The sequence below is a fragment of the Sorex fumeus genome, unplaced genomic scaffold (assembly GCF_029834395.1).
Source record: "Sorex fumeus unplaced genomic scaffold, SorFum_2.1 ptg000169l, whole genome shotgun sequence".
Taxonomy (NCBI): Eukaryota; Metazoa; Chordata; class Mammalia; order Eulipotyphla; family Soricidae; genus Sorex; species Sorex fumeus.
In genome coordinates this window covers 6,463,590-6,490,601 of record NW_026606226.1, presented here as the reverse complement: position 1 = coordinate 6,490,601, position 27,012 = coordinate 6,463,590, and the positions used below count along the sequence as shown (strand labels likewise).

Below are 27,012 nucleotides of genomic sequence, written 5' to 3'. Positions count from 1 at the left end.
GGTCAGTTGGCTGCCTGCAAAGCATGCACCTTACCCATGGTACTCTGTAGCCCAGCTGCAAATTGTTTGTTTTTTTTTTCCCTTTTGAGTCACACCTGGTGATGCACAGCGGTTACTCCTGGCTCATGCACTCAGGAATTACTCCTGGCAGTGCGCAGGGAACTACATGGGATGTTGGGAATTGAACCCAGGTCGGCCATGTGTAAGGCAAACGCCCTACCCGCTGTGTTATTGCTCCAGCCCCTCAGCTGCAAATTGTGTGTGTGCGCGTGTGTGTTTGTCATGCTCAGCGATGTGTAGGGCTTACTCCTGGTTCTGTGCTCAGGGATCAGTGACCATATGGGGTGTGGGAGACCAAACCTGTGTTGGCCGCATACAAGGCAAGAGCCCCACCCACTACTGTTGTGGCTTCTCCTCCTCCTCCTCCTCCTCCTCTTTTTCTTTTTTGTGAAGCAAGATAGTGAGAGATATGAAGGGAGAGAAAGAGAGACGTATGTGCTGAAGAGAGAACACAGGCTTCTCCAGAGCGTAAACAGGCCAGCTGAGGAACAGGTAAACAAGCTAGATCCGAGTTCAAGGGAGAACATGGGCTTGAAGAGCCAGCCTACAAATTCTTCAAAAAAAAAAAAAAGTTTTCCCTAATTTTTAAATTTTTCGAATCACCGTGACATACACAATTACAAAGCTGTTGATTGACTGAGTTTCAGCCTTGCAGTGTTCAAGCACCCATCCTTTCACCAGTGTCTCCTTTCCTCGCCAGTGTCCTCAGTTTCCCTCCCTCCCCCACTCCTGCTGCAAATTCCTGATGACCTGTAAGTCAGATGTCAGTTCAGTGGAAGAAAGTTTATAAAGCAACGAGCTATTCTAAATACTTCTTGCTCTGCTCCACCCCTCCTCTCCCTGTGGGTTGTAGATCTCCCGGATAGGGTTGAGTGACTTAGTTTCCTATGAAGTAGCAAAATACTTCACATTTTTTTCTGTGACCTTAAGGAGGGGCATGTTGAATTCATTCTCTCCCTTCCTCCAAGTGCGGAAACCCTGGAGTGCGGGAGGGAGGCGCAGCTCTGGCTGCCAGAAGCTGTTCCCCTCCGACTGGTTTCTCGGAAGACCAGAAGTAGACCAGAAGTTAACTCCTGATCGTTGTGAGGATTAGCCTGGGAGACTTCAGGGCCACATTAAGTGGGTCAGTGAACCCGAGACGCTTTCCCTGTTGTCTGGGTGATGAATTTGGAAGGAATTTGGGGGGGTGGAGGAGAGCTGGGCCCGCAGCCCCTGTAGCCCCTGTAGCCCCTGAGTTTGTTTCGGTGTTGAGGTTCTCAAGGTGGGGTTCGTAGAAGAGGCTGTTCCCTTCCATGCCGCCCCCTCACGCTCCCATCCCGTCTTGCACATCTAAGGTTCTCCATTCTGAGAAACTGAACAGGTTCTTCCACGTCTGTCAGGTCATCAGAGCTTCAGAATTATTGGGAGGGGAGGTTGCTGGTGACAGATAAGAATGACTTTGATGGGCGATAGTACAGCATGGGGCGTTTGCCTTGCACGTAGCTGACCCAGGTTTGATTTCTGGCACCCAGATAGTTTCGAGCCCACCGGGAGTAATCCCTGAGCCAAGAAGAAATCCCTGAGCACCTGAAAACTGCCAGGTGTGTCCCCCGAACAACAACAAAAAGACTTTGATGGGAAAAAAGCAAATAAACAGTTGTCGTGCTCTAGAATACTTCCCCTTTTTCTTTAGATCAAATTGTTTTTCTCTCATTTTTAAATTTATTGAATTTGTTTTTAATTTTTTTCCCATTTTTTTTGGTTTTGGGGCCACACCTGGTGGTATTCAAAGTTGCTCTGAACTGATTCCTGGCTCTGCACTCAGGGATCACTCCTGGTGGGCTTGGGGGTCCATTCGGGATGCCAGGGATTGAACCCAGGTTGGCCACATGTAAGGCAAATGCCCTGTTCACTGCTCTATTGCTCTAGCACTGTCTTTAGTGTTTTTTTTTTATTTAATTAATAATTTTTCCTTCCTAATGGAGCTACTCCCTGCAATGTTTAGGGACCAACAGGGCTACATCCAGTAGTGCCAGCATCAGTTTTGCAGGGGGGAGGCCTGTGCGCCACAACTTTGAGTTGGCCCTTATTCACGTCTTTATTTACTTTAGGGGTGGGTGGGTTATACCTGGCCATGGGCTAGAGCGACAGCACAGCGGTAAGGCGTTTGCCTTGCACGCAGCCAACATGGCCGACCCTAGTTCGATTCCTTTGCCCCTCTTGGAGAGCCCGGCAAGCTACCGAGAGTATCTCACCCGCACGGCAAAGCCTGGCAAGCTCCCCGTGACGTATTCGATATGCCAGACACAGTAACAACAAGTCTTACGATGGAGACGTTACTGGGCCCGCTCGAGCAAATCGACGAACAACGGGAGGACCGTGACCGTGATTAAGACTTAACGCGTGGTGTGACTCAGGGAACAATATGCAGTGCTGGGGATTGAATTGGGATTGACCAAATCACAAGACAAGCACTGCCCCTCTGACCCATTTTAATTAATTTTGGGGTTTGGGGCTACACCTAGGAGTGCTCAGGGGCTACTCCCAGCCTGGTGCTTGCTCCCGGCAGGGCAGTATTTAGGGGGACCATTTAATGCCAGGGATGAAAACTGGGCCTCCTGCGTTTCAGCCTACTGAGCCGTCTCTATTTTTTGATTTTTATAAGGGGCTTCGTCAGCTTTGCTGAGTCACTGGCTGTATGTGCGTGTGTGTGTGTGTGTGTGTGTGTGTGTGTGTGTGTGTGTGTGTTTGGTAGGGAGTGGGGGTGGGGAACCAGGATGTCACCTGACTGTGCAGTGATGGAGTTCAAACGCAGGGAGTTCCACAATATGTGGCAAGCAAACACCACTTATTTTCTCCCCCATCCAAATTACCCTTTATTTGTTTTAAAAAAAATTGGGGGGGAGGGCATACCCGGCAGTTCTCAGGGTTTGTTTCTGGCTCTGTGCTTAGGGATCACCCTTTGCCGGCTCAGGGGACCGTATGGGGTGCCAGGGATGCCAATTGGCATTAGGTGCATGCAGGGCAAGCATCTTACCCCTCCCTGTTCTTTCTTTCTGACCCAAGTTACTCTTTCTCTCATCACATGCTGTCATTGTTGACATATCCTTTGCCCTCTCTCTGCCTGGCACTGTCCACGCTCCAGCAAGTGCTCCCCCATCACTCCTTTGGCTTCTGCCCAGTGCTGATCTGTCATGATTACATGCCTGTTGTCTCTGAGAGGTCATATACTTGGAGCAGATTTCCTCCAGCGCCCAAAGCTACCAAGACACATGAGACATCAGATTCTTCAGTTGGGTCCAGAGAGGGTGGTGCTGGTCTTAAACAAAACGATTCTGTTTTTGTTTGTTTGTTTTGGTGGTGTTTAAGGCCTATTCCTGGTTCTGCACTCAGGGATCACTCCTAGCAAGCTTGGGGGAGCATACGAAATGTCAGGAACTGAGTCCTGGGTGGTCGCACACTAGGCAAGTGTCCTACCCGCTTTACTATCGCTCCCGAGAAACAATTATTTAAAGTGGTACATTACTTGTGTTCCTGACACATCATCACTTGGTGAATTAAGCTTAAATTAGAGACATCCTTTTCTAGAAAAGAACTTCTAAGACTGATTAATTCATTCACTTGGTATTCATTTTATTCAATTTCATTATTTTAATGCTATTTTTGTTTATTTATATCTTGGTTTTTCAGCCCTGGTGGTACTCAGGCACTATTTCCTGCTTGTGGCTTGGGGATCACTTTTTTTTTTTTTTGCTTTTTGGGTCACACCCAGCAATGTTCAGGGGTTACTCTTGGCTTTACACTCAGGAATTACTCCTGGCTGTGCTTGGGGGGACCATATGGGTTGCCGGGGATTGAGCACGGGTCAGTCACGTGAAAGGCAAATGCCCTACCCACTGTACTATCGCTCCGGTCCCTGGGAATCACTTCTGATGGTACTTTGGGGACCATGCAGTATTGGGAATCAAGCATGGGCTTCCTGCATACAAAACCAAAGCTTAGTCCATTGAGCTGTCTCCTCAGCCCCAACAAATGTTTATTTTCTTTTTTTTTTCTTTTTGGGTCACACCTGGCGATGCACAGGGGTTACTCTTGGCTCATGCACTCAGGAATTACTCCTGGCAGTGCTTGTGGGGATCATATGATATGCTGGGAATTGAACCCGGTTTGGCAGCGTGCAAGGCAAATGCTCTACTCACTGTGCTATCGCTCCAGCCCCAAATGTTTATTATGCTAGGCCAGCGACTGTTGTAGGAGTGCAGGAACCTCCCTTGGGACCCGAGTGGGAAGGGTACAGTGGGAAGGGTGGTTGCTTTGCACGTAGCCAACCTGGGTTTGATCTCTGGCATTTCAAAACACTGTCAGGAGTGATTCCTAAGCACAGAGCCAGGAGTAAACCTTAGTATTTCCGGGTGTGCCCCCAACCCTCCACAAAAAAAAAAAAAATTAAAGAGCATCTAGTCCCTTGAGTCTGTTAAAAAAAATGACTTATAAATCAATATAAATATTGTTTCTCTTCCTTTTCCTTCCCTCACAGCCTGACTTCACCCAGTCCTGTCCACAGTGCAAAAAGTGAATCCATAATAAGCCAGTCGGAAGAAAAGGCCGGTTTTGTGATTATTCCCTCGGAAGGAATAGAAAACCGAACAGGTATGATTGCTCCCTCTGCCTGGGTTGGCTCAAGGAACTGTGCCCGATTTGAAGAGCTGGTGGGGGAGCATGCAGGCCCAGCTCTAGGGGGCTGCTAGCTTCGAACCTGTGAACCTGCTCATCCTCTTGCAGAGTGGCCTGTCTGAGACCTTTGCTGTCAGAATGTTGAGGGCAGCGTTATTGTGCTGCTTCTCAGTAGCTGCCTTTACTTGAAAACATTCGGAGCCTCCTTCTTTCAGGGACACAGCATTTACTGTCCCTGCGCAGGACAAATCATGCCAGCACTTTCCTGGAGTTCCCAAAAGAGTAGGAGCCTGAAGTGCCCTGAGAATGTGCAGGAGAGACCCCTGGTCTACGTGGGGTTGGAGAAGGGGCCTGAAGGACCCCAGGGTATCCTCTGTTTAGACTTCTTCCTCCCTCTGAGAGAGTCCCATTTTCTCATTTTTTTTTTTTTTTGCATCACACCTGGCAATGCTCAGGGGCTACTCCTGGCTCTGCACTGAGGAATTAACTCCTGTAACTCCTGGCGGTGCTCGGGGGACCATATGGGATGCTGAGGATTGAACCCCAGTTTGCTGTATGCAAGGCAAACACCCTCCCCATTGTACTATTGCACCAGCCCCTCTTTTTTGTGTGTGTGTGATTTTGGCCCATGCCCAGTGGTGCTCTGGATTTATTTCTGGCTTAGGGATCATTTCTGGTGTTGCTCAAGGGACCCTATTGGTTAGCAGGGATTGAACCCGCGTCAGCCACATACAAGGCAAGCGCCTTATCTGCTGTACTCTCTCCAACTCTCTGGCTCCCCTTTTCCTGAAGTAAGCCTTGAGATCAGCATGGAGGAACCAAAATGCATGATACCGAGTTTTATTCACCCAATAAGGGTTGGGATGAAATGGAAACCCTCAGAAGGAAAGCTGGAATCACATCCTCCCAGGCCCTGTGCCCCCATTCCACTCTGGAAGGAGACCCACAGAACAGGGTTGTATGCTGCTTAGAACTCGGGGCACTGGAGGGAGAGCTGCCTACCAGCTCTGAGCCTGCAGAACACCACAGGCCCTTACCTCAGCGCTGCCTCATCTGATCTGCAAAGCTGAAAAGGGTTATATTTTTATTCATGCGTATGCTTGGAGAAACTTACTCAGGCCTATACCCTTCTGTATCATTCCCCTCTGCCTTGAAAATAGCACTGCAGGGGCCGGAGAGATAGTCCAATGAGTAGGGCACTTGCCTTGCATGAGTCTGACCCAGGTTCTATCCCCTCCTCTGCAGAAGGTCCCTGAGCCGTGCCAGGAGTCCCTGAATGCAGGCCCAGGAGTAAGCCCTGAGCACCGACTGGTGTGGTCCAGAAGGAAGAAAGAAAACAATCATAACAGCACTGCACACGGTTAAATAGGAGAAATCGTTCACGACCCTTCACAGTGCTATCAGTCACAGCTTTGTCTTTGCAGTTCCTAAATACGCACCCCGTACTTATGTGCCCTGTGTGGTCAATATGCTCCCCAGTACGTGCCCTCCTTGAAGTGTCTCCCTTAAGGAAGTCAAAGGAGAGAACTTGGAGGCAGTGGAAGGTGAGACCAGAAAGGGAGAGATGGAGAAGTTGGTGCGAGGATGCCTGTGCTGGTTGGAGTCCTGTGTGACTCGGGCAGTGTTGGGTTCTGTGACCCCTGTGAGGAGCGTCAGAGGAATGAGGTCCCTGAAGCTGCTGAGGCTCCAGTGCCACTGACAGGAATTTTGTTTTCTCTGTCTCTGATGGCTTTTCTGTTTTTACTGCCAGAGTCAAGCCCTAGGAATGTCAGCTCTAGAGAGGTCAGAGTTGAAATCTGGAGACTCTAGACCCAGACTCCCAAGGAAGGCATCTGAATATTGCTTTTTTTTTTTGAAGCAAAACAGATTTTATTTGGAGGTTCTGAAGGAAGGAGGGAGAGAAAGTGGGAGAGAGTGGGAAGTATCGTGCTTGAGAGAACCCAGGCTTCTCCAAGGGCGGGGAGAGCCCCTACACACATTCCAGCATTAGACAGGAAAGCATGAAAGTCCACATCTCAAGAGGGGAGATCAGGCGACACATGTGCTCGGGCACCACATGTGCTTGGCCATGCGGGTGCAAGCAGCACATGGGTTCGGGTAGCATATGTGTCCTGAATGCTGCTGCTGCTGCTTCTCTTCTTCCTCCTCCTCCTTTTTTTGGTCACATCTGGTGAATCACAGCGGTTACTCTTGCCTCATGCACTCAGGAACCACTCCTGGCGGTGCTCAGGAAACCATATGGGATGCTGGGAATCAAACCCCGGTTAGCCGCGTGCAAGGCAAATGCCCTACCTGCTGTTTTATCGCTCCAGCCCCCTGAATGCTTCTTTACCCTTGTTGTGGTTGTTGTTTGTTGTTGTTGTTGTTGTTGTTGTTGGAGAGGATCCCAGGCTTGGCGCTTGACGATTCTCAGGGCTCACTCTTGACTGTGCCCTCAGGGATTACTCCTGGAGGGACTTGGTGGACCATATGGGGTGCTGGGGATTGAACCTGGTCAGCCACATGCAAGGCAACCTGCTGTACTTCCTATCTGGCTCTGCGTTTTGTTCTGGGGGGCAGGGGGGCACACACCTGGCAGTGTTCTAGGATGCGGTACCAGGAAGTGAATGTGGGCCGCTTGCATGCAAAGCCTGTGCTCAGCCTACAGAGTGCGCTCGACCCAGCTCAGAGGATCCATTGAGTCCTACAGACTGATTTTTGTAGCCAAGGTTTTCTGCCTCACAGCCCCACCTGGTGGACAGCGTGTGCATGGGGACAGGTTCCGAAGGCAGGTGACCTGGGAACCCAGAGGACAGGGAAAGCTCCCTTGCTCGCTCTCTGCTCTCTCGCCCTTGTTTTCCCTCCAGCATGAACTGTCCTCCTCCCCCCTTTGACTTTGCAGAGGAGACAGACTCCCCCTTATCTCGAGACTGGCAACCAGGGAGCCCCGGAACCTACCTGGAGACTTCATGGGAAGAACAGCTGTTGGAACAACAAGAACATTTAGAAAAAGAAATGGAGGAAGCGAAGAAAATGATCTCAGGATTGCAGGTACCGCTTTTCCCATCTGGTTGTTCCTCCGACCGATTGTTGGGATTTCTTTGTAAGCTGCCGAGCTCTCTGAAAAATAAGTTCCGGGGGTCAGAGTTGAGCAGCTCCAGGTGTTTACCTCACTTGTTCAGAAGTGAGTTCCCTTGTCTACACAGTCCGAGCTTCTGATTGCAGGACAGCTGTAAGGATTCCTGGGGACCCCGGGACTCACCCCTTTCCCCAGTTTTCTGCTTCCTAGGTGGAATTTGCTTCCCTCTCTGCAGCTCCAGATCTGCAGTTTCTCCAAAGATTGGGGCCACGACTAGTCAGCGGGGTTCACCCAGGAACTCTCTCCTTAGCAGGAAGCCAGTTCACATAAGGAATATGCAGGTTTCCACTGGAATCTGGCTCTCAGGAGGGTTAGTTCACCCCTGGTGCGTTCCCAAGCGGCTTCCACGGCAGTGTGATCACGTGGAAAAGGTCTTGGTCGCGCCAGCCTGGCCCTTTCTTTTAATTTTCCCTGTACTTGCAGCACCAGCTTTCCATTCTCCCCAGGCCCACCCACCCACTTGACTTAGGTGCCTGATGGTCCCCACCTCGACCCCTCCCCCCTCCATCCTCCGTCTTTGTCTGTCTGACCCTGTTTGGGGGCCCGTTTGTAGGGTATCCATGACCCTGAAATCGCCTCGGGATATTTCTTTCGGTGTGTGCTGGGAACGGCGCTGCTTTGGAATTGTCAAATATTTATGGACACGTAAACAAAGCCCACATTATGTGAGCCGCTCTGGCAGCCCGCAGGCGCTGGAAGGCGTGTTCGCAGCCTGCCAGCCTCTGGGTGGGGACACAAAGGGCTCCAAAGAGGAGAGAGGATTGGTGCAGGGCGAAGAACATTTGCATAATCTATGCCCCTGGAACTGGGGAGGGCCGCAGCCGTGTTTACTGCCTGAACATTCCAGGCTGAGCTGTTGACTTTCTTTCCCCTTTGGCTCCGTACTTTTCAGAAGTCTGGCCTTGGAGACCTCTTGGGTCCCTTTACTGCCGCCCCTTTCAGGACTGGCTTCATTAATGCGGTGGTTTGCGTGTGAGCGCACTGCCCTTTAATGGGAAGCATTAACACGGGGAGGGAGAACTTGGAGGATGAGACTGACCAGGGTTTTTTTCCCCAGGACAATGTGAGGTCTATGCTCATCAGTTTGGCTTGCGGGTTGGTTTGCATTTTTCAGTCTGGCAGAACATGGGCACATGAGATGGAAAAAGAAGATCGATAGGCAGAAAGTCATCATCCTGCTATTCCCTGCAAAGGAGGAGTCCTAAATCATAGCCACATGATCACAAAGAGAATTCAGTACCCTGGTAGGAGACAATGGGGCTCACGGCATCCTGGACTTCTTAACTCTTTCAGTGATGAACAGGGTTTCATCTCAGCCTCTCACTTAGTAGTCTGCCTTACCTCTATGTAATAAAGTTTAATGAATCAAATTACTCTGGTTATTTGAGTCTTAGAGTTAATCAAATTACTTTGCTTAGTTGACTCTTAGACTTATCCAGACCTCTTGCCAAATCGAATTACTTTGCTTAGTTGATTCTTAGACTTATCCAGACCTCTTGCCACAACTCCATAGCACAACTAAAGTAATTTGATTCGCTAAATTTTTATTATTAATTATTGCTAGACCTTCTAGTGGCTGGATTTTTAAAATGTTTTCATAGCCCCTGTGAATTTGTATAACACGAACTTGTGTTATATCTGTTGAAGTGGGCTTTAACCTCTAACTCTTTATTGGATTTGATCAGAATCACTACAAAAAATGGGGACATGTTTAAAATTCTTTTTATGAGCTGACAGGCCTCATAATACCTACCTGTAGAACTGACTCAAGTTTTGTGAGTGCTAAAGAATGCAATTTAGTGGGTTCTCTTTACGACAATGAAGTGTGGGGGGCTGTGAGATTGTTCAACGGGTAAGTTGCTTGCCTCGCATATGGTTGACCTGGATTTGAGCCCCAGCATCCAGTATAGTCCCCCGAGCCTGGCACGAGTGATCTCTGAGCTCAGTGCCAGGAGTAGCACCTCCACACATTTGAAAGCAAAGCTTGGTTTGGGAACTGGAAAGGAGTGAAGCATCTCTCTGTAGATATGTTTTCCTTCGTGTTCTATTCAGGTTTGCCTTAGTAAAAATGCAGAATTATTAAAGCACAGTTTAAAAAAAAAGACAACATAACTTTGTCCAGGGAGATGGATCCAAGGGCTGGCATTGCAGTTTTGCATGTGAGAACCCTGAGCTTGCTTCCTGGTCCTTCATGGTCCCCCAAACACCATTGAGTGTGACTCCCTGAACAAATTCACCCAATAAATCAGAGCCTTATTTTATTATTATTATCACTGTTATTTTATTTGCATTATGTCTTGAAGAACTTAGGGGCTTTTCTTGGCTCTGTGCTCAGGAGCGACCCTCAGCTTCATGCTTAGGGGACTGTATGTGGTGCTGGAGATTCAAAGTGGGTTCTGTGGGATGCAAGGCCAATGCCTTAACCTCTGCCCTCCCTCTCTCTGATCGCCAGTCAGTGCTTTACATGTACTCTCTGGAAGACCTTCAGGCCAAGATAGTTCTAGTTCACTTCCCAATCTGTAATCCCATTCTGGTTTGAGAAGCTTGAAATGTCACTGCTGAAAGCAAAATTTATTTTAGATTGCTTTCTGGGGCCAAGAAACAGGCTCAAAAAAGGATTCTCGGTGCATCCAGAGAGATGCGGAGCCAAGCGCATGAGCTACACCCGGGTGGGCAATCAGGGGTACTTCCAAATGGAGCATCAAAACTTCCCAAGGAGATTACGAGAGGGATCCAGGCTGTGATTTCAATGTGGGGTGAATTTCCGAGCTCAGCTCTGGACTCAGACGTGCAATGGATCTTGTTTCTCTCTGCCTTTTTGGTTTTCAGGCCTTATTGCTTAATGGATCCTTACCTGAAGACGAACAGGAGAGACCCTTGGCCCTCTGCGAGCAAGGAGTCAATCCCGAAGAACAACTGGTGAGCTTTTTCTTTTGCAGCTGGACCCTAAGTACTGGTTCATGGATTTCATTTGGATTTTTTTGTTTTGCTTTGTTCCCATTTGGCCCTGTTGTCAAAGTCTTCTTGAAAAGATTTCTTCATATTTCTCTCATATTTTCTACCTTTTTTTTTGAAATATAATGGATTTTATTTGAAATTTTGTGGAAGGTGGAGGGAGAGAGAGAGAGAGCGAGAGCGAGAGAGAGCGAGAGAGAGCGAGAGAGTGAGTAATGCACTCAAGAGAGAACACAGGTGGGGCTGGAGCAATAGCATAGCAGGTAGGGCATTTTCCTTGCATGCGGCCGACCTGGGTTCGAATCCCAGCACCCCATATGGTCCCCTGAGCACCGCCAGGAGTAATTTCTGAGTGCAGAGCCAGGAGTAACCCCTGAGCATCTCTGGGTATGACCCAAAAACCAAAAAGAAAAAAAAAAAGAGAACACAGGTTTCTCCAGAGAGGACAGAGAGCCTGAGTATATGTCTGAGCATTCAATATGAAAGTAGTACACATCTCACAAAGGGAGATGTGGGCGACATGTGCTCTGACACCGTGTGTACTGGGCAGCAGAACATGGGCACAGGCAGCATGTGGGCTCAGGCAGCATATGTGTGCCCTAATTTTTACTTTTAAGTGCCAACCAGGTGCTGGACCCTGTGTGCTGGGGATTTGTTTCATTGGTTGGTTGGTTTGAAGCGACCCCCATCAGTGTACTGGGACTTCTCCTGGCTCTGTCCTCAGGGGTCACTCCAGGTGGTGCTCAGGGGACCACCTACGGGGCATTGAAACAGAGTCAGCCCCCTTCATCTTTCGTTATCTCCCCGGCTCAGTGCTGAGAGCTGGTGGCCAACACTAATGCTTGCCCTTCCAGCGTTTACTTCAGACCCCCTGAGCAGCTCTCAGCACTACTCAGCGTTCTCCTCTGGGCTCTTAACCTCACTTTCCCGGGCACAGCATCTGCCTCTGTGTGTCCACTCACCTCCCAGCTCTCCATCCTTTCTAGCTCAGCTCTTCATCCTTCTGTCCCCGAAGCACTTCCATGTCGGTGAGTGAGAAGTTAAGCCGCTTTGCTCTCTCGTCTCATCTCCCACATCAAAAGAACTTGCCCTCTTTTTTGTTTTGTTTTTGGATTTTGGGGCACACGCCCGGCCATGCTCAAGGGTTACTCCTGGCTCTGCACTCGGGAATTACTCCTGGTGGTGCTCAGGGGACCATATGGGATGCTGGGGATCGAATGCCGGCAAACACCTTACCTGCTGTTCTATTGCTCTGGCCCAACTTGCCTTTTTTTGAGTTGGTCTGACCACTTTCCACCGTCCCAGATATTAAAAGCTGAAATATGAATGCATCCTTTTTTTTTTTCTTTTTGGGTCACACTCGGCGATGCACAGGGGCTACTCCTGGCTCATGCACTCAGGAATTACTCCTGGTGGTGCTCAGGGGACCATATGGGATGCTGGGAATCAAACCTGGGTGGTTGCGTGCAAGGCAAACACCTTACCTGCTATGCTACCACTCCGGACCCTCGTTTTTTAAAGAAAAAATTTTTTCCAATTTTCTCCTCACATTTATGTAAACACTGTGGTTTACAGAATTGTTCATGATGATTTACAGGCATTCAGAATTTCAGCCCCAGTCCTGATGCCATTACACCTTCTTTCCACCGTTGTCTTCAGTTTTCCCAGCCGTTTTGAAGCCTGCCCCAACAGCAGGGAATAAATCCCTTCTGACCCCTTCCTTCTGGGCATTCACCAGACTGTAGTTTCACTCTCCTGGGGCCTCCCAAGCAGCACTGGCTCTGCATGCTGCTCGCCTAGTGTTGCTGCCCAGTGATGTTGGGCACCAGCAGGGACACCCCAGTGCTTGCCAGGCCTGTGCCCCGACCCCTGAGCTATGTTCTGGCCCCTTCGTTCACTTTAAATCTCTTCATCCAGGGCCAGAGTGATAGTACAGTGGGTAGGGCGCTTGCCTTACAGGCGGCTGACCCAGATTTGATCCTCAGCACCCCATATGGTCCCCCAAGCCCTGCCAGGAGTGACCGCTGGCCACAGAGCTAGGAATAACCCTTGAACACCATCAAGGTGGCCCCAAAACAAAACAGAACAATCTCTTCATTCAGTTTTCTCCCTTTTCATAGTTGCTACTTGAATTCAGGCCTTCATCCAGTGTTTGTTCTAACAGGCTGCCTAAAGGACTTCTGATTCCTCTCATGCCCACAAACTCTCTCTTTTTCTCTCTCTCTCTTTCTTTTTGGTAGTGGGGTTGTTTGTTTGTTAGTTTTGGTCACACCCAAAGGTGCTCAGTGCTTACTCCTGCGCCATATAGGGTGCCAGGGATCATCGAACCCAAGTCAGCCACATGCAAGGCTAATGCCCTACTCGCTGTACTTTCTGTATAACAGCAAGAATGATTTTCCTTAGAGAACTACTTAAGTTTTTGACCCTTTGCCGAAAACTTTTCATTCACTTCACCATTATCCTCACTGGCCTTTCTTGACCCAACTCCTGTTTCTATTTCCCTCTCTTACTTGATCTCTTGTCATTGTCCCCTAACCCCTTACCCATTCTAAATGGTATTCATAGTATCTGCTTGTGCTACCCAGGACATAACTTCTGTTAGAGGGCCAGATCTGTTTCCCGTTCTTCTCTGTTCTCATATTACTGGACTCCTGTATAGTAGGTGCTTAATAAATGCTTATTGGGCTGGAATGATAGTATAGTGGGTAAGGCACTTGCCTTGCTTACAGCTGACCCAGAACAACCCCTGAGCATCACTGCATGTGACACCCCCCCCGAAAAAAAAGGTCAATAAATGCTTATTGATGCATGAGCTCTGCATTTCACACCATATATAACTATCTCCTTTTGCCTTCAGATCATAATCCAAAGTCGTCTGGATCAGAGTATGGAAGAAAATCAGGACCTAAAGGTATGGCAGGACACTTTAAACTTTTCATAGTTTTTCATTTTTTAATTAAAAGTTTCAAATAGATTGAATCTTTGTTATAAGTCTTTTCTAATGTATATTTCCCAGAATTCTTATAGGTAGTGATTCCTAATTTTCTTGGAGTCATAAGTGTATTGATAAGATCATGAATTCTCTCCCCAGAAGCGTATCCGTGTGGCATGCACACACTCACAAAACTGACTTTTTATTTTTTATTTATTTTTTAATTTATTATTATTTTTGCTTTTGGGGTCACACCTGGCGATGCCTAGGGGGGTTACTCCTGGATTTTGCCCTCAGGAATTATTCCTGGCGGTGCTCAGGGGACCATATGGGATGCTGAGAATCGAACCCTGATTGGCTGCGTGTAAGGCAAACGCCCTACCCACTGTGCTATCACTCCAGCCCAAAACGGACTTTTTAATAAGATAGTTTTAGAACCCACCTGGAGAGGGTCCAGGTTCAGAATTTCCATTTTTAGGTCTATTATTCCAAACTCTTGCTGTGATGCAAGAGGAAATGAAGAGAGCGGGTCCTGCCTTGTGGGTCCTCCACTCCTGAAATTTTTTTCCTAGTAACAATAAAATGTACTTTCCATCTATTGCAGACAAGGACTGAGGACTGAGAGAGTCAGAATCCTGTAACAGTGGTTTGCTGGCATCAGGAGTAGGCATAAACGGTGATCACATATTTCAAAAATCAGAGAGGGATTTTGATTTTGATGCCGAAACTTTCCACATATTTCAAAAATCAGAGATTCTGATTTCTTTTTCTTTTTTTTTTCTTTTTTTGGATCACACCCAGCAACACTCAGGGGTTACTCCTGGCTCTGCACTCAGGAATTACTCCTGGAGTGCTTAGGGGACCATATGGGATGCTGGGAATCGAACCCGGGTCGGACAAGTGCAAGGCAAACACCCTACCCACTGTGCTATTGCTCCAGCCCCAAGAGATTTTGATGTCGAAACTTTCCTCATAGTGAAGATGGTATGAGATACGAAGGCGGGCCTTTGGGAATATACGATGTCTTCTGTTTTTTGTTTGTTTTTGAGGGCCACCCAGTGGTGCTCAAGGCTTACCCCTGGCTCCGTGCTCAGGGATCACTGCTGGCTGGGCTCAGGGTGGTTCTGATGATAAAACCTGGGTCAGCCACGTACAAGGCAAGCAAGCACCCTCCCCTCTGTGCCATTGTTCTGGCCTGCTGTCTTTCTTGGCAAGACCCTTCTGCCTAGTCTTTGGTCCTGAGTCCCACCTGGCAAGAGTGCAGTGGGCCCTGTCTTTCTTTTGCCTTCACGGTTTTCCCATCCAAAGCTGCTCTCTGCCTCCACAGAGTTAATTTTGCACGGCCTGGTGATCCGACTGTTGTGTTATTACTGGCAGATGAGGTAATGCTGCCGAGACAGCACAGATGCTCCCCTCTGATCTAACTATATTTGGTTTACAGAAGGAACTGCTGAAATGTAAACAAGAAGCCAGGAACTTGCAGGGGATCAAGGTAAGAAGGAAGACTCTTGGACCGGAAGTAAGCGCTCTCTGAGGGAAGGTGGCCTCCTGGAGAGAGGTGCCGGGAGGCGGGGTTAGTGCCTCTTGTCCTGTCTCGCTGGCCTGTGCTTTCAGTCTGGAGAGCCCTGGGGCAGGAGCAGTGCTTGATTTTCTTGGGGTTTGTTTCCAATCATGATGACTTGGGCAGCCCCCACTTTCTGTGTCATCTTGTTTCTAGATGCCCCCCCAAATTTATTTTTTAAGTCACTGTGAAATTGCGAAGTTATTAATGATTAGGTTTCTTTTTCTTTTTTTTTTTTTTTGCTTTTTGGGTCACACCCAGCAATGCCCAGGGGTTGCTCCTGACTGCACTCAGGAATTACTCGTGGCGATGTTCAGGGGACCATATGGGATGCTGGGGATCGAACCTGGGTCCACTGCATGCAAGGCAAACGCCCTCCCCTCCCCCCCCCGCTATACTATCGCTCTGGCCCCATGATTAGGCTTCAGACATACAATTTTTACAACACTGATCCCTCCACCAGTGTTTACTTCCCTCCACCAGTGTCTCAGCCTCATTTGTTTCTCTCCCACCAGTCTGCTTCTATGAGAATTCCTTCATACATATGTTATGTATTAATATATATTAAAAATTACCGTTTTTAGTGCACTAAAAACTAATTTTTTTAATATGTTATTATTATTAGGGCTGAAGCGATAGCACAGCAGATAGGACGTTTGCCTTGCACGCGGCCAACCGGGCCAAACCGAGTTCGATTCCTCCACCCCTCTCAGAAAGCCCGGCAAGCTACTGAGAGTATCTCACCCGCACGAAAAAGCCTGGCAAGCTCCCCGTGACGTATTTGATATGCCAAACACAATAACACCAAGTCTCATAATGGAGACGTTACTGGGCCCGCTCAAGGAAATCGATGAACAACGGAAGGACAGTGACAGTGACAGTAACAGTGCTTTTTTGGGACCCTGCAATGCCCAGAATTTCTCCTGGCTCTGTACTCAGAAATTAGTCCTGGCGGTGCTTGGGGTACCATATGGGATTCTGGGGATCAAACCCGGGTCAGCTGCGTGCAAGGCGAACACTCTTCCTGCTGTGCTTTCGCTCTGACCCTAAAAACAGAAAATTTAAAAAAAATCCATTTTTTTTTTCAATTCTAAAGAAGGAAATCCTTGAACAGTGAATACCGGAAACTCTTATTACAATAAACAATATTATAAGTCACAGTGCCTAAATAAAAACTTCCAAGAAAGGGGGGGGGGGAAGAACAAAGTCCATTAGAAAAGGAAATGTTTAGGGCCAAACTCTCACTCAGGTGGTAGAGCGTATGCCCTGCATGTGTGAGGTTCTGAGTTTGATCCCAGCTGTGTGGCCTCTGTGTCCCACCAGGCCTGACTACCAGATAGCTTTGTAGCCCTGAGATCCTGGGGCTTTGCTGCCTGTGACACCTATAATAGATACATCTTCAGGGACTTTACTTCAGGTCAGTAACATTCAGATGGATAAAAGTTAAAAAAATATATATAGGCTTATATATAGGCACTGGAGCCATAGTACAGAGTGTAAAGTGTTTGCCTGGCACATAGCAGACCTGGGTTCGATCCCCGGCACCATAGCTGCCCCCCGCCCCCCAGCCTCAGGTATAATCCTTGAGCACAGAACTGGGAATAAGCCCTAAGCACTGCCAGGTGTGGCCCCTGAAACCGAAACCGAACATACTCTGTGGACCTGTAAGTTTGAGAAGTGCTCTGCTGTTGTCTGGGTCATACGGAAGAGTCACAAGTTAAAGGGGCCCTTAACAGGGTCCTAACGTGAGTGACCTAAAAAGAGTTGAGAATTTTTTTTTAATTTATTTTTTTGTTTGTTTATTTTTTTGCTTTTTGGGTCACACCCAGTGATGCACAGGAGTTACTCCTGGTTCATGCATTCAGGAATTACTCCTGGCCGTGCTCGGGGGACCATATGGAATGCTGGGAATTGAAGCCGGGTCGGGCTGCGTGCAAGGCAAATGCCCTACCTGCTGTGCTATCACTCCAGCCCCAAGAGTTGAGAATTTTAACCCTAGGGCCGTGAACGTGTCACTCAGTGGTACAGAACTTGCCTTCTGTGTGTGAGGCCCTGGGTCGGAGTCCTAGCACAGCATTAGGACAGCAAGTGCTAATTTCATTTCCAAAGCCCATAAGCTCCCCTCTGCACCCCCAACAGCTCCTGGAGCACCCACTGGGAGCTGTTCCTCCGAGCTCCTGGTGCCAGCCACAGCTGAGGCCGCCTCTGCTGTGTTCTCGTGGCAGATGGCATGTTTGAGGCTCCCTTTTTGTCTCGAGCCCACATTGCTTTTGCAGGGCCCGTGGAGAGATCAGCAGGACTGTACCCCTCTCTGCAGCCCCAGGCCACGGTTCTGTTTGAAATCACAAGGTGGAGGAACATGGTTGGCTGACCCTTAGAGACCTGTGTCTCTCTCCCAGCTATGTGTTGTGGGTATTTGGGGTGAGCCTGCGGGCCACTCCCGGCGATGCTCAGCCCAGCTGTGTGGACCTGACAGTCTAGTGCTTGGATTTGGACCCTGTGGGACCACGAGGGCCACAGGCTTGGGTGACCAGGTGGTGGTGAACCTTTTTTTTGTTTTGTTTTGACTTTTTTGAGTTACGCATGGGAGATGCACAGGGGTTACTAATGGCTCTGCACTCAGAAATTACTCCTGGCGGTGCTCAGGGGATCATATGGGATGCTGGGGTTCGAACCCCTGTCGGCCGCATGCAAGGCAAATGCCCTATAGCTTGTACTGTAGCTCCAGCCCCCAGGCACACCTTTGATGGGCATAGTTGAAACTCCGAGGGTCCAAGCTGAGGAGACGCTGAAAACTGGACACTGGGAATAGGAACTACCCATCAGTCGAGGAGCTGTTCTCTTTTTTTTTTTTTTTGCTTTTTTTTTTTTGAGGTCACACCTGGCGATGCTCAGGGGTTGCTCCTGGCTCTTCACTCAGGAACCACTCCGGGCAGTACCCGGGGGACCATATGGGATGCCGGGGATTGAACCCGGGTCGGCCACGACCCGTTGTGCTATCACTCCAGCACCCAACCAGGAGCAGTTCTGAGCATGAAAATTTAGTCCCTTTGTGGTCCACCCCTGGCCTGTGGTGGGGGGCAGAGGGAGAATCATGGCCAACTCTGCCCAGCAGGTGGGTCTGAGCCTGGCATGTCTGGATAAGCAGAGAGCTAGACAGTGATGGCCCTGCCCACAAGCAAGCCGGGACTGGGCAAGAAGGAGGGCGGTTTCTGTGTCCAAGTTAGAGATGAGGACACCAGGGTGACAGGCAGTGGGGAGCACTGTCTGAGGTCACTGTTAGGAGAGGAAGTGGGGGGCTTGTCATTTGCACCTAGCACAGCCTGACTGCGGGCGCTGCTCCTCTCCAGAGCCTGTGCTGCCAGCAGGGCAGTGGAGGGGAGGATGAGTCATACATGGAGGAGGAATCATGCCTCAGTCTGTTCATAGGATGATCTCTGAGATGCTGAAGGCCCCGGAGGTGACAGAACATCCATTCACCGCTCACTTCCCGTGGCCAGACCCTTCTCTTCCTTTTGTCTCTCAGTTCACCAGAAGTCGTGCTGGAGGTGCAGGCAGGGTTTGAACGGCTTGTCCCGCTAGCGGGCTGTTGGCCAGAGTGGCAGCACAGTAACGACAGTGCCTCCTTTCCCAGGATGCCTTGCAGCAGAGGTTGGCTCAGCAGGACACCTCAGTCCTTCAGCTCAAACAGGAGCTACTGAGGGCGAATATGGACAAAGATGAGCTGCACAACCAGAACGTGAGTTAAATGAATGCACTCTGACCTCACCAAGCCCTGCTAGCAAAAGCCGTAGAGCCCTGGGCAAAGTCCCGGCCCCGCGCTCGTCTTTCTTCTGGAATGCCTACCCGAGTCCTGCAGTTATTTATTCTCTGTCAGCCTCATCTCTGTTCCCAGGTATGCAGTAACCCTTCAGCCCTTCAGTTTGAGACTGAGACAACTGAGGCTAATTTGTGCCTCCACCATCTGATTGTCTCCTAAAGTTCCAGAGAGAGGCTGTGTGGGCTTGTTTGTTTGACCTTTGTTTTGGGGTCACATGTGGCGATACTTGGGGGGTTACTCCTGGCTCCGTATTCCAGAATTATTCCTGGCAGGCTCTGGGGACCATGTGGGATGCTGGGGACCAAACCCAAGTCAGCTGCATGCAAGGCAAGTGTCCTACCCACTGCACTGTCGCTCCATCCTCTTCATGCATGTTTTTGACCTCTCAGCTCTGTCCTGCAGCTGCCGACATCGACTCTGGCTGCTGGGTAACTGGTTTCTGTGGGATTGTCAAGCCCCAGGCCAATCAATTCTTCCTTCTTTTTCTGACAGATGGATCTGCAGAGGAAGCTAGAGGAAAGGAACCAGCTACTGGGAGAATATAAAGTAAGACCGAACATCAGTTGGAGAATGATTTCCATGTGTCCTTTTACGAACAGCTTGTTGCCCGAAGGAGGTTTAAGTGCTCTGTTCCCATCCTTGCTTTCTGGAGATCTGCAGGGGAAAACTGCTGTCTGATTCCCTAATCCTGAAGGACAGACAGCATGACAAGGGGGGCATAGAGCGAGGAGTCTGGAAACTCCAGCTCATATGTGTACGTGTCTGGAAACTCCAGTTTGTATGTGTATGTAAACTCCAGTTTGTGTGTGTGTGTGTGTGTGTGTTTATCTGGAGACTCCAGTTTGTGTGAGTATATGTGTATAAATTCCAGTTTGTGTGTGTTTGGAAACTCCAGTGTGTGTGTGTGTGTGTGTGTGTGTGTGTGTGTGTGTGTTTGTCTGGAAATTCTAGTTTGTGTGAGTATGTTTGTGTAAACCTCAGTTTGTATGAGTGTGTTTGTCTGGAAACTCCAGTGTGTGTGTGTGTGTTTGTCTGGAAATTCTAGTTTGTGTGAGTATGTGTGTGTGTAAACTCCAGTTTGTATGTATGTGTTTGTCTGGAAACTCCAGTGTGTGTGTGTGTGTGTGTGTGTGTGTGTGTGTGTGTTTGGAAACTCCAGTTTTTGTGTGTTTATGTGTCTGGAAACTCTGGTATGTGTGTGTTTGTGTGTATGTATGTCTGGAAACTCCAGTTTGTCTGTGTAACCTCGTGAGTGTGTGAGTAGCACTCCTGCCTGTGCTGCCACCGGAGCTGACCATGGCAGTGCTCCGGGGGCCATGCGACGCCATAGGTTGAGCCCATGGCCTTGAAGGTGCCAGGCATGCACTCATGCTTGGAGCCCATATCTCCAGCCCCCCTGTTCCATCTTCAGCTTTCTCCCTGACTGGCTCTGAGGGCACACGGCAGCCTTCCTCCTGACCCTTCCAGAAACCCAGTGGGCATTAGCTGTGCTGGGTCATGCCATCCTGGGGCAGCCGCCGTCTCGCAGAGCCTGTGCTCCGAGGCTCACAGTCTGTCTCTTGCAGAAAGAGCTGGGGCAGAAGGACCGCCTCCTCCAGCAGCACCAGGCCAAGTTGGAAGAAGCACTGCGGAAGCTGTCGGAGGCCAGTTACCAGCAGGTGGGATGTCGGCAGCCCCTTGCTTCGCCCCGGCCTGCAGAGCTCCCTGCTGATGTCGCCTCTGATTTTCAGGTGGACCTCGAGCGGGAGCTGGAGCACAAAGACGTCCTCTTGGCTCACTGTATGAAGAGAGGGGCAGAGGAGGTACCAGCGCCTGCCGTCTCCCGCCCACACGTCCCCCGGGCAGAGAGGGAGGGAGGGAGGCTTTGCTTTCTGAGTCAGGGCTGAACCCAGGCTCCATCAGCTTCGTAGGTGGCTGGTGAGGAGGTGAAGAGGGCTGCTTCCAGGATTAAAAGGAAAACTCTTTTAAGATTCCTCTTCCAGCGTTACCACTCTCTACTGGGGCGTGACCTTATTTCACTTTTAGTTTCCGAATCTTTGAAGAGACGCTCATCTGGAAAATGGGCTGTGGGCATTGCCCTGATGGAGAATACAAATGGTGATGCTTGTACCGAGAACCAAGCATGGCCCTGCTGCGTGCACCAACACCTTAGTGAACACAGTCGCTGTTCTGATGGCTGGGGGTGTGCTCCCGTCCCCGCCTCCAGGGCCCGGGTGGGATTGGGGACCTCCAACTGAGGTTCCCTGTTTATTCACTCTATATTTGACACTCACCCGGTGTCCAGTCCTGGGACCTCTGCTGCAAAACTTGCATTTCAGCAGATCACTTGAAACCAGTATTCGACTCGTCTCCTGTTTCGCAAGTGACAGGTGTGGGGAAGAAAGAGTATGGGGGACGACTCGATGTGGAATTGTCCCTTGGAACAAGTGTCCTCCCTTCTTGTGGCTCTAGGTGACCAACCACAACAGTCACACCTCTCAGAGCAATGGCTTCCTCCCCGGGGTGGCAGGAAAAGGGGCTGCTTCTGTTACCCACAGAGGGGTAAGTTGGGGGCTGGAGCGATGGGTGTTTGCCTTGCGCGCGGCCGACCGGGTTTGATTCCCAGTATCCCATATGGTCCTCTGAGCACCGCCAGGAGTAATTCCTGAGTGTAAATCCAGGAGTCACCCCTGTGCATCGCCAGGGTTACTGTGACCACCCTCCCCAACCCCCCATAAAAAAGCAGAGGGTTAAGTTGTTAGAGTTTGAGAACTGACCCACCTCTTCCCGCTGGCAACAGAAGAGGGGTCTGGGGAATGCCGAAAGCGGGTTCTCTGTAGTTGTGAGACATCACCCCACAGCTCACACATCTCCTCCCTCAGAATATGAAGATAGGGGCTAGAGCGACAGTACAGTGGATAGGGCATTTGCCTTGCAAACAGATGACCTGGGTTCAATCCCCGGCATTCCATATGGTTCCCCAAGCACCGCCAGGAGTAATTCCTGAGTGCACAGCCAGGAGTAACACCTGAGCATTGCTGGGTGTGACCCAAAAAGCACACACACACACACACACACAAAATGAAGATGGGGGCTGGAGTGATAGTACAGAGGTAAAGGCATTCGCCTTGCACCTGGTGGGTTTGATCCCTGGAATCCCATATGGCCCCGAGCATTATTGGGAATGATCCCTGAGCGCAGAGCCAGGAGTAACCCCCTGTGCATCTGAGCACCACTGGGTATGGCCCCAAACCGAAACCAAAAGAACTCATCCCCCCCAGCCCCCCCCAAAAAAAATAAAGAAAAGCGAATGGCTCTGTAGATTTGGCCCCTGTGGTGGGTGACATAGCCCTGGCCCTGGCCACATCACCGCGCCCATCCCCCTCCTCCCTTTTTATTTTTATCTTTTTTTTTTTTCCCGACAGACCAGTGACCTGCAGCTTGTGCGGGATGCCCTCCGGAGCCTGCGCAGTAGCTTCGGTGGACACGATCCGCAGCACCACACCATCGACAGCCTGGAGCAGGGCATCTCCAGCCTCATGGACCGCCTGCGTGTCATGGAGACGCTGAAGAAGCAGGAGAGAAGGGTGAGTGTCCACCTCCCCCGCTCCCGAGGAGGTCCCATCCATGATCCCGTAGCTGAAGGCAGGGCCCAGAGGGAAGACAACCCTGAAGTTCCGCTTGACTTCCTCCCGGTTTCCCTCTTCGGTGGAGCTAAGTCTGGCTCCTAGCAACCATCTAACGGTGGTCTGAGGAATCTGGCACTTCACCCCACCCCCATCTCTGCCCCAGGCCCTTTCTCTCCTGCTTCCCCGAGCAAGGGTGGCAACAGACCAAGGAAATATTTGGGGAAACACATTGGGTACTGAAAACCCTTTATAATCAGGCACGCAACTTCAGTTTTAAAATACTGTCAAAGAAGTATATGTGGCACTGTAGCACTGTCCTCCCCTTGTGCATTGATTTGCTGGAGTGGGCACCAGTAACGTCTCCATTGTGAGACTTGTTACTATTTTTGGCATATCAAATACGCCACAGGAAGCTTGCCAGGCTCTTCCGTGCAGACAGCATACTCTTGGTAGCTTGCCAGGCTCTCCGAGAGGGACGCAGGAATTGAACGCGGGTCAAATGTCCTACCTGCTGTGCTCTCGCTGTATATAGACATATTTCTGTATGGTCATGGTTAGAATTTCATAGTTGAGTTCTTTTACTGTTTTCCCCACAAACCATAACTTGTGATTTTTTTTGTGGGGGGCGGTGGTACGGTTCCCCAGGTTCGTGGCAAGTCACCCAGAACTCAAGCAGATGATGAATACTGGGAGTCCTGGCCCACTAATTCAAGTAAGTACTTTTAATGCTCAGTCAAAACTTCTAGCATATTACAGATCCAAAATTTGATGTCTCCATGTGGCTAATATTTTGGGGTGCTGATATTTTTCTTGTCTTATGTCATTCATAATAGGATGTTTCAGTAGCAATACTAGAATTGGGTTATTTGTAGGACTGTGAAGACATACAATGTCACCACCTCCACTACCACCGCAAGTACCACTTTAGTCACATGCAAGATGCTTCTAATTCAGAGAGCCTAAAATATCCCTGGGAAAAGGGGGCCAGAGAGGTAGTACAGCAGGTAAGGTACTTGCCTTGTACACAGCAGACCCAAGATCGATCCCCGGCAACTCTTATAATACCCCAAGCACTACTAGGATAATATCTGGGTGCAGAGCCAGGAGTAACCCCTCAGCATAGCTGGGTGTGGCCCCCAAACCAAAATAAAATAAAATATCCCTGGGAAATCAACTTACAAGCCCAGAACATTTACACCAAAGTAAAATATAAAACTGCGGAAAACACAGAAATCATCAAACATATTAAGATCACCTGACAGTTTTAAATAGCACGAAAAATTTCCATGTCTTCCTCGAGGACATAGTGTAATTTCTTTGGGGATTTTCCTTAAAACTGAGCGCTTACATCATTTAGTCTACATTCTGCAAATGTCATTTTGCCATCTAGTGGTATGGCTAGGAAGTTTGTTTTGAACCTAGTCTGCTCAACGAACTGCATTCCATCCCACCTCCCATCCCCGCCCATTTATTCCAGAGTTTTGGAACTCTATCCAGCCTGTATTTTCTATTTCACTTTGTATCTTACCTTTTGTTTTCATAGCATTCATATTTTTTCTTTTAGTTTTTGGGCCACACCCAGAAATGCTTAAGGGTTACTCCTGGCTCGGCCCTCAGGGATCACTCCTGGCAGTGCTCAGGGTACCATATGGGATGCTGGGGATTGAACCCAGGTTGGCCATGTGCCAGGCAAGCATCCTACCTGTGGTACTATTCCTTCTGCCCCAATTTTCTGATATTTTATAGTTTACCCATATAGTTTAGAATAATCTAAAAATGTCTAAATAGAGATTGGAGAGAGAATACAAGAGGTAAGACACTTGCCTTGGAGTGCAGTTGACTCTGGTCTGGATCCCTGGCACCACATATGGTCCTCTGGCATTGCCAGGGCGTCACTCCTGAGCACAGAGGCAAGAATAGTTCCTGTACAATATGGGGTATGGCGTCCAACCCCCAACCCCCACCAAACAATAAAAATATCTAAAAATAATGTTTAATGAAAAGCGGACCGTAACCTATTTTGTATGTTATATGTTTTTTATTTTTTAATTTTAAAAACCACTTTAATAGTAAACACAGAATATATGCACAGATGTTCACTGTCACTGTCACTGTCCTCCCGTTCATCGATTTGCTCGAGCGGGTCCAGTAACATCTTCATTGGAGACTTTGTTGTTACTGTGTTTGGCATATCGAATACGTCACGGGTAGCTTGCCAATCTCTGCCGTGCGGGCAAGATACTCTCGGTAGCTTGCCAGGCTCTCTGAGAGGGACGGAGGAATCGAACCCGGGTCAGTTGTGTTGGCTGCGTGCAAGGCAAATGCCCTACTGCTGTGCTATCGCTCCAGCCCACTTACAGATGTTAAATGCATAAAATACTTTGTAAAGAAAATGGCATTCTCAAGCCTGCGAATAGCTTTTCCTCTCCAATTATGTATCTGTTCTGGGAATGAAACAAATTATGTTACTACAAAAAGGTAATTTCATCTTCATTTTCTGATTATTATTTTGAAACAATCCCCTCTAGTTTCTTTTCTCCACCTCCTCTTCCTCCTGTTGCTCCTCCACTTCCTCCTCCTTCCTTCTTCTTCCTTCATCTTCCTTCCTTCCTCCTCTTCCTCCTCTCCTCCTTCCTTCTTCCTTCTTTTCTTCTTCTTTCTTCTTTTTCCTCCTTTTTTTCTGACCCCACTTGGCCATGCTCGGGGCTTACTCCTGCTGGCTCTGCACTAAGGAATCACTCCTGGTGGGGCACAGGGAACCATATAGGATGCCAGGGACTGAACCCCGGTTGGCTGCATGCAAGGCAAGAACCTCACCTGCTGTACTATCTCTCTGACTCCACTTCTCTTTCCTTGAGGCTTTTATTTTGTTTTTCTCTTCAATCCTTTCTTTGGGATAGTAGCATAAGCTGCCAGTGTTCCTAGTCTAAGTATTTGGACATTCCTTTTTGAAAAACAATCTGATAAAGCCCTGCCTTCCCGGAGAAATTCTTATGTGTCTATGCAGTGTGTAGGTACAATACTACAGATTAATTCACAACTGCTTCTGAACTAGGGGCCACCTAAAATCTGTATTCACAAATAAACTCAGATGGCACTCTCTCTGAAATTTCAGAAACTTGTGTGATTTGCTAGTCCTCCAGCTTCCGATTTAGTTCTCTTCCTGAAAGGCTTATCTATTCTTGCTCTGTTTTCACTCTTTGATCCCATTTCTACTTGGTCACTCTTTGAATTTTTACTCAAGTTACTCCCCGTTGTGTTCCTCTCTGGGGCCACTATTGACTTTCTTGTTGCCTAATCCAGATGGTTACTTTTCAAACCTTACCTTTTGTGAACTTTTCCAAAGCATTTATTTGGTGGGGGGGGACACCCCAGCAGTGCTTGGAACTCACTGGAGTCACATCTGATGGAGCTGGAGAGGGCGCTGTAGTGCCAGGGATTGAATTTAGGGCCTCATGCCTGCCAGACCTGTGCTTTAGTCTTTGAGCTATCTTCTTGGCCCCACGTGTGTCTTAGTCATCGATGGTCTTCTGGAAACATTTCTCTACTTTAACTTCAGTGCCATGAATTATTCATTCAGAAGTTATGTATTGAGCATTTTGTTGCTTGAGTGGTACACACTGGAGGACCAGAGATGAGCATGGAACATTTGGTTCTGAGCTTCATTGAATCTGCAGCTAGGGAACAAGTGACAATCCCCTTTCCTTCCCCATTCTGTCTAACCCTTAATGTTGATATACTCTGGGATTTCATGGTGATACAGACAAATCCATATGGCTCCCTGTAGCCCCCCAGGATATTCCAAAGGGGTCACTTGATCACTTGATATCCTGTTACTCATCGATTTGCTCGAGTGGGTGCCAGGAACGTCTCCATTCGTCCCTGTTGTGTGCTAGCATAGCCCAATGGCATCTGCTCATTCTAGGAACATGCAGAGCCTCAAACCTATAGTTCAGGGTCTTGATGAAGAAGTCTGACCATCTCGTAGGTGGGCGTCCACGTGCGATCTTTTGACGTCCCGTAGAATCCAGTCGCTAATGGCTCTAGTTCAGCGGTCATCTCTAAATTCATTACGTGTCCAGCCCATCTGATTTTCGGTGCCTTGGCAAACGAGACAGCGTCCCTGATTCTTGAGCATTGACGGAGGTTGGTACTCCGGATTCTTTCTCTCATTTGAGTGAAGCGTGATACTCCAAGCATAGCTCTTCCGATTCTTCTTTGAGAGACCCGAGTAGCATTCTCATCCTGTTCTTGTAGGGCCCAAGTCTCTGAGGCGTATGTTAATGCAGGAAGAACAGTGGAATC

At 49.0% G+C, this 27,012-nt stretch overlaps 1 protein-coding gene across 4 annotated transcripts in view; it reads left to right on the top strand.

Annotated features, from left to right (window-relative positions):
• Positions 1-27,012, top strand: part of DIXDC1 (DIX domain containing 1) — an 84,735-nt gene that overhangs the window by 46,769 nt on the left and 10,954 nt on the right. For all 4 annotated transcript variants that reach the window (XM_056107497.1, XM_056107498.1, XM_056107496.1 and 1 more), the window contains 12 exons: positions 4,577-4,689; positions 7,595-7,743; positions 10,661-10,750; positions 13,644-13,697; positions 15,160-15,210; positions 18,914-19,018; positions 19,592-19,645; positions 20,665-20,757; positions 20,830-20,901; positions 21,551-21,640; positions 22,504-22,665; positions 23,353-23,419. In XM_056107497.1, coding sequence (XP_055963472.1) covers positions 4,577-4,689; positions 7,595-7,743; positions 10,661-10,750; positions 13,644-13,697; positions 15,160-15,210; positions 18,914-19,018; positions 19,592-19,645; positions 20,665-20,757; positions 20,830-20,901; positions 21,551-21,640; positions 22,504-22,665; positions 23,353-23,419 — 1,100 coding nt within the window. The remainder of the gene's footprint in view (positions 1-4,576; positions 4,690-7,594; positions 7,744-10,660; positions 10,751-13,643; positions 13,698-15,159; positions 15,211-18,913; positions 19,019-19,591; positions 19,646-20,664; positions 20,758-20,829; positions 20,902-21,550; positions 21,641-22,503; positions 22,666-23,352; positions 23,420-27,012) is intronic.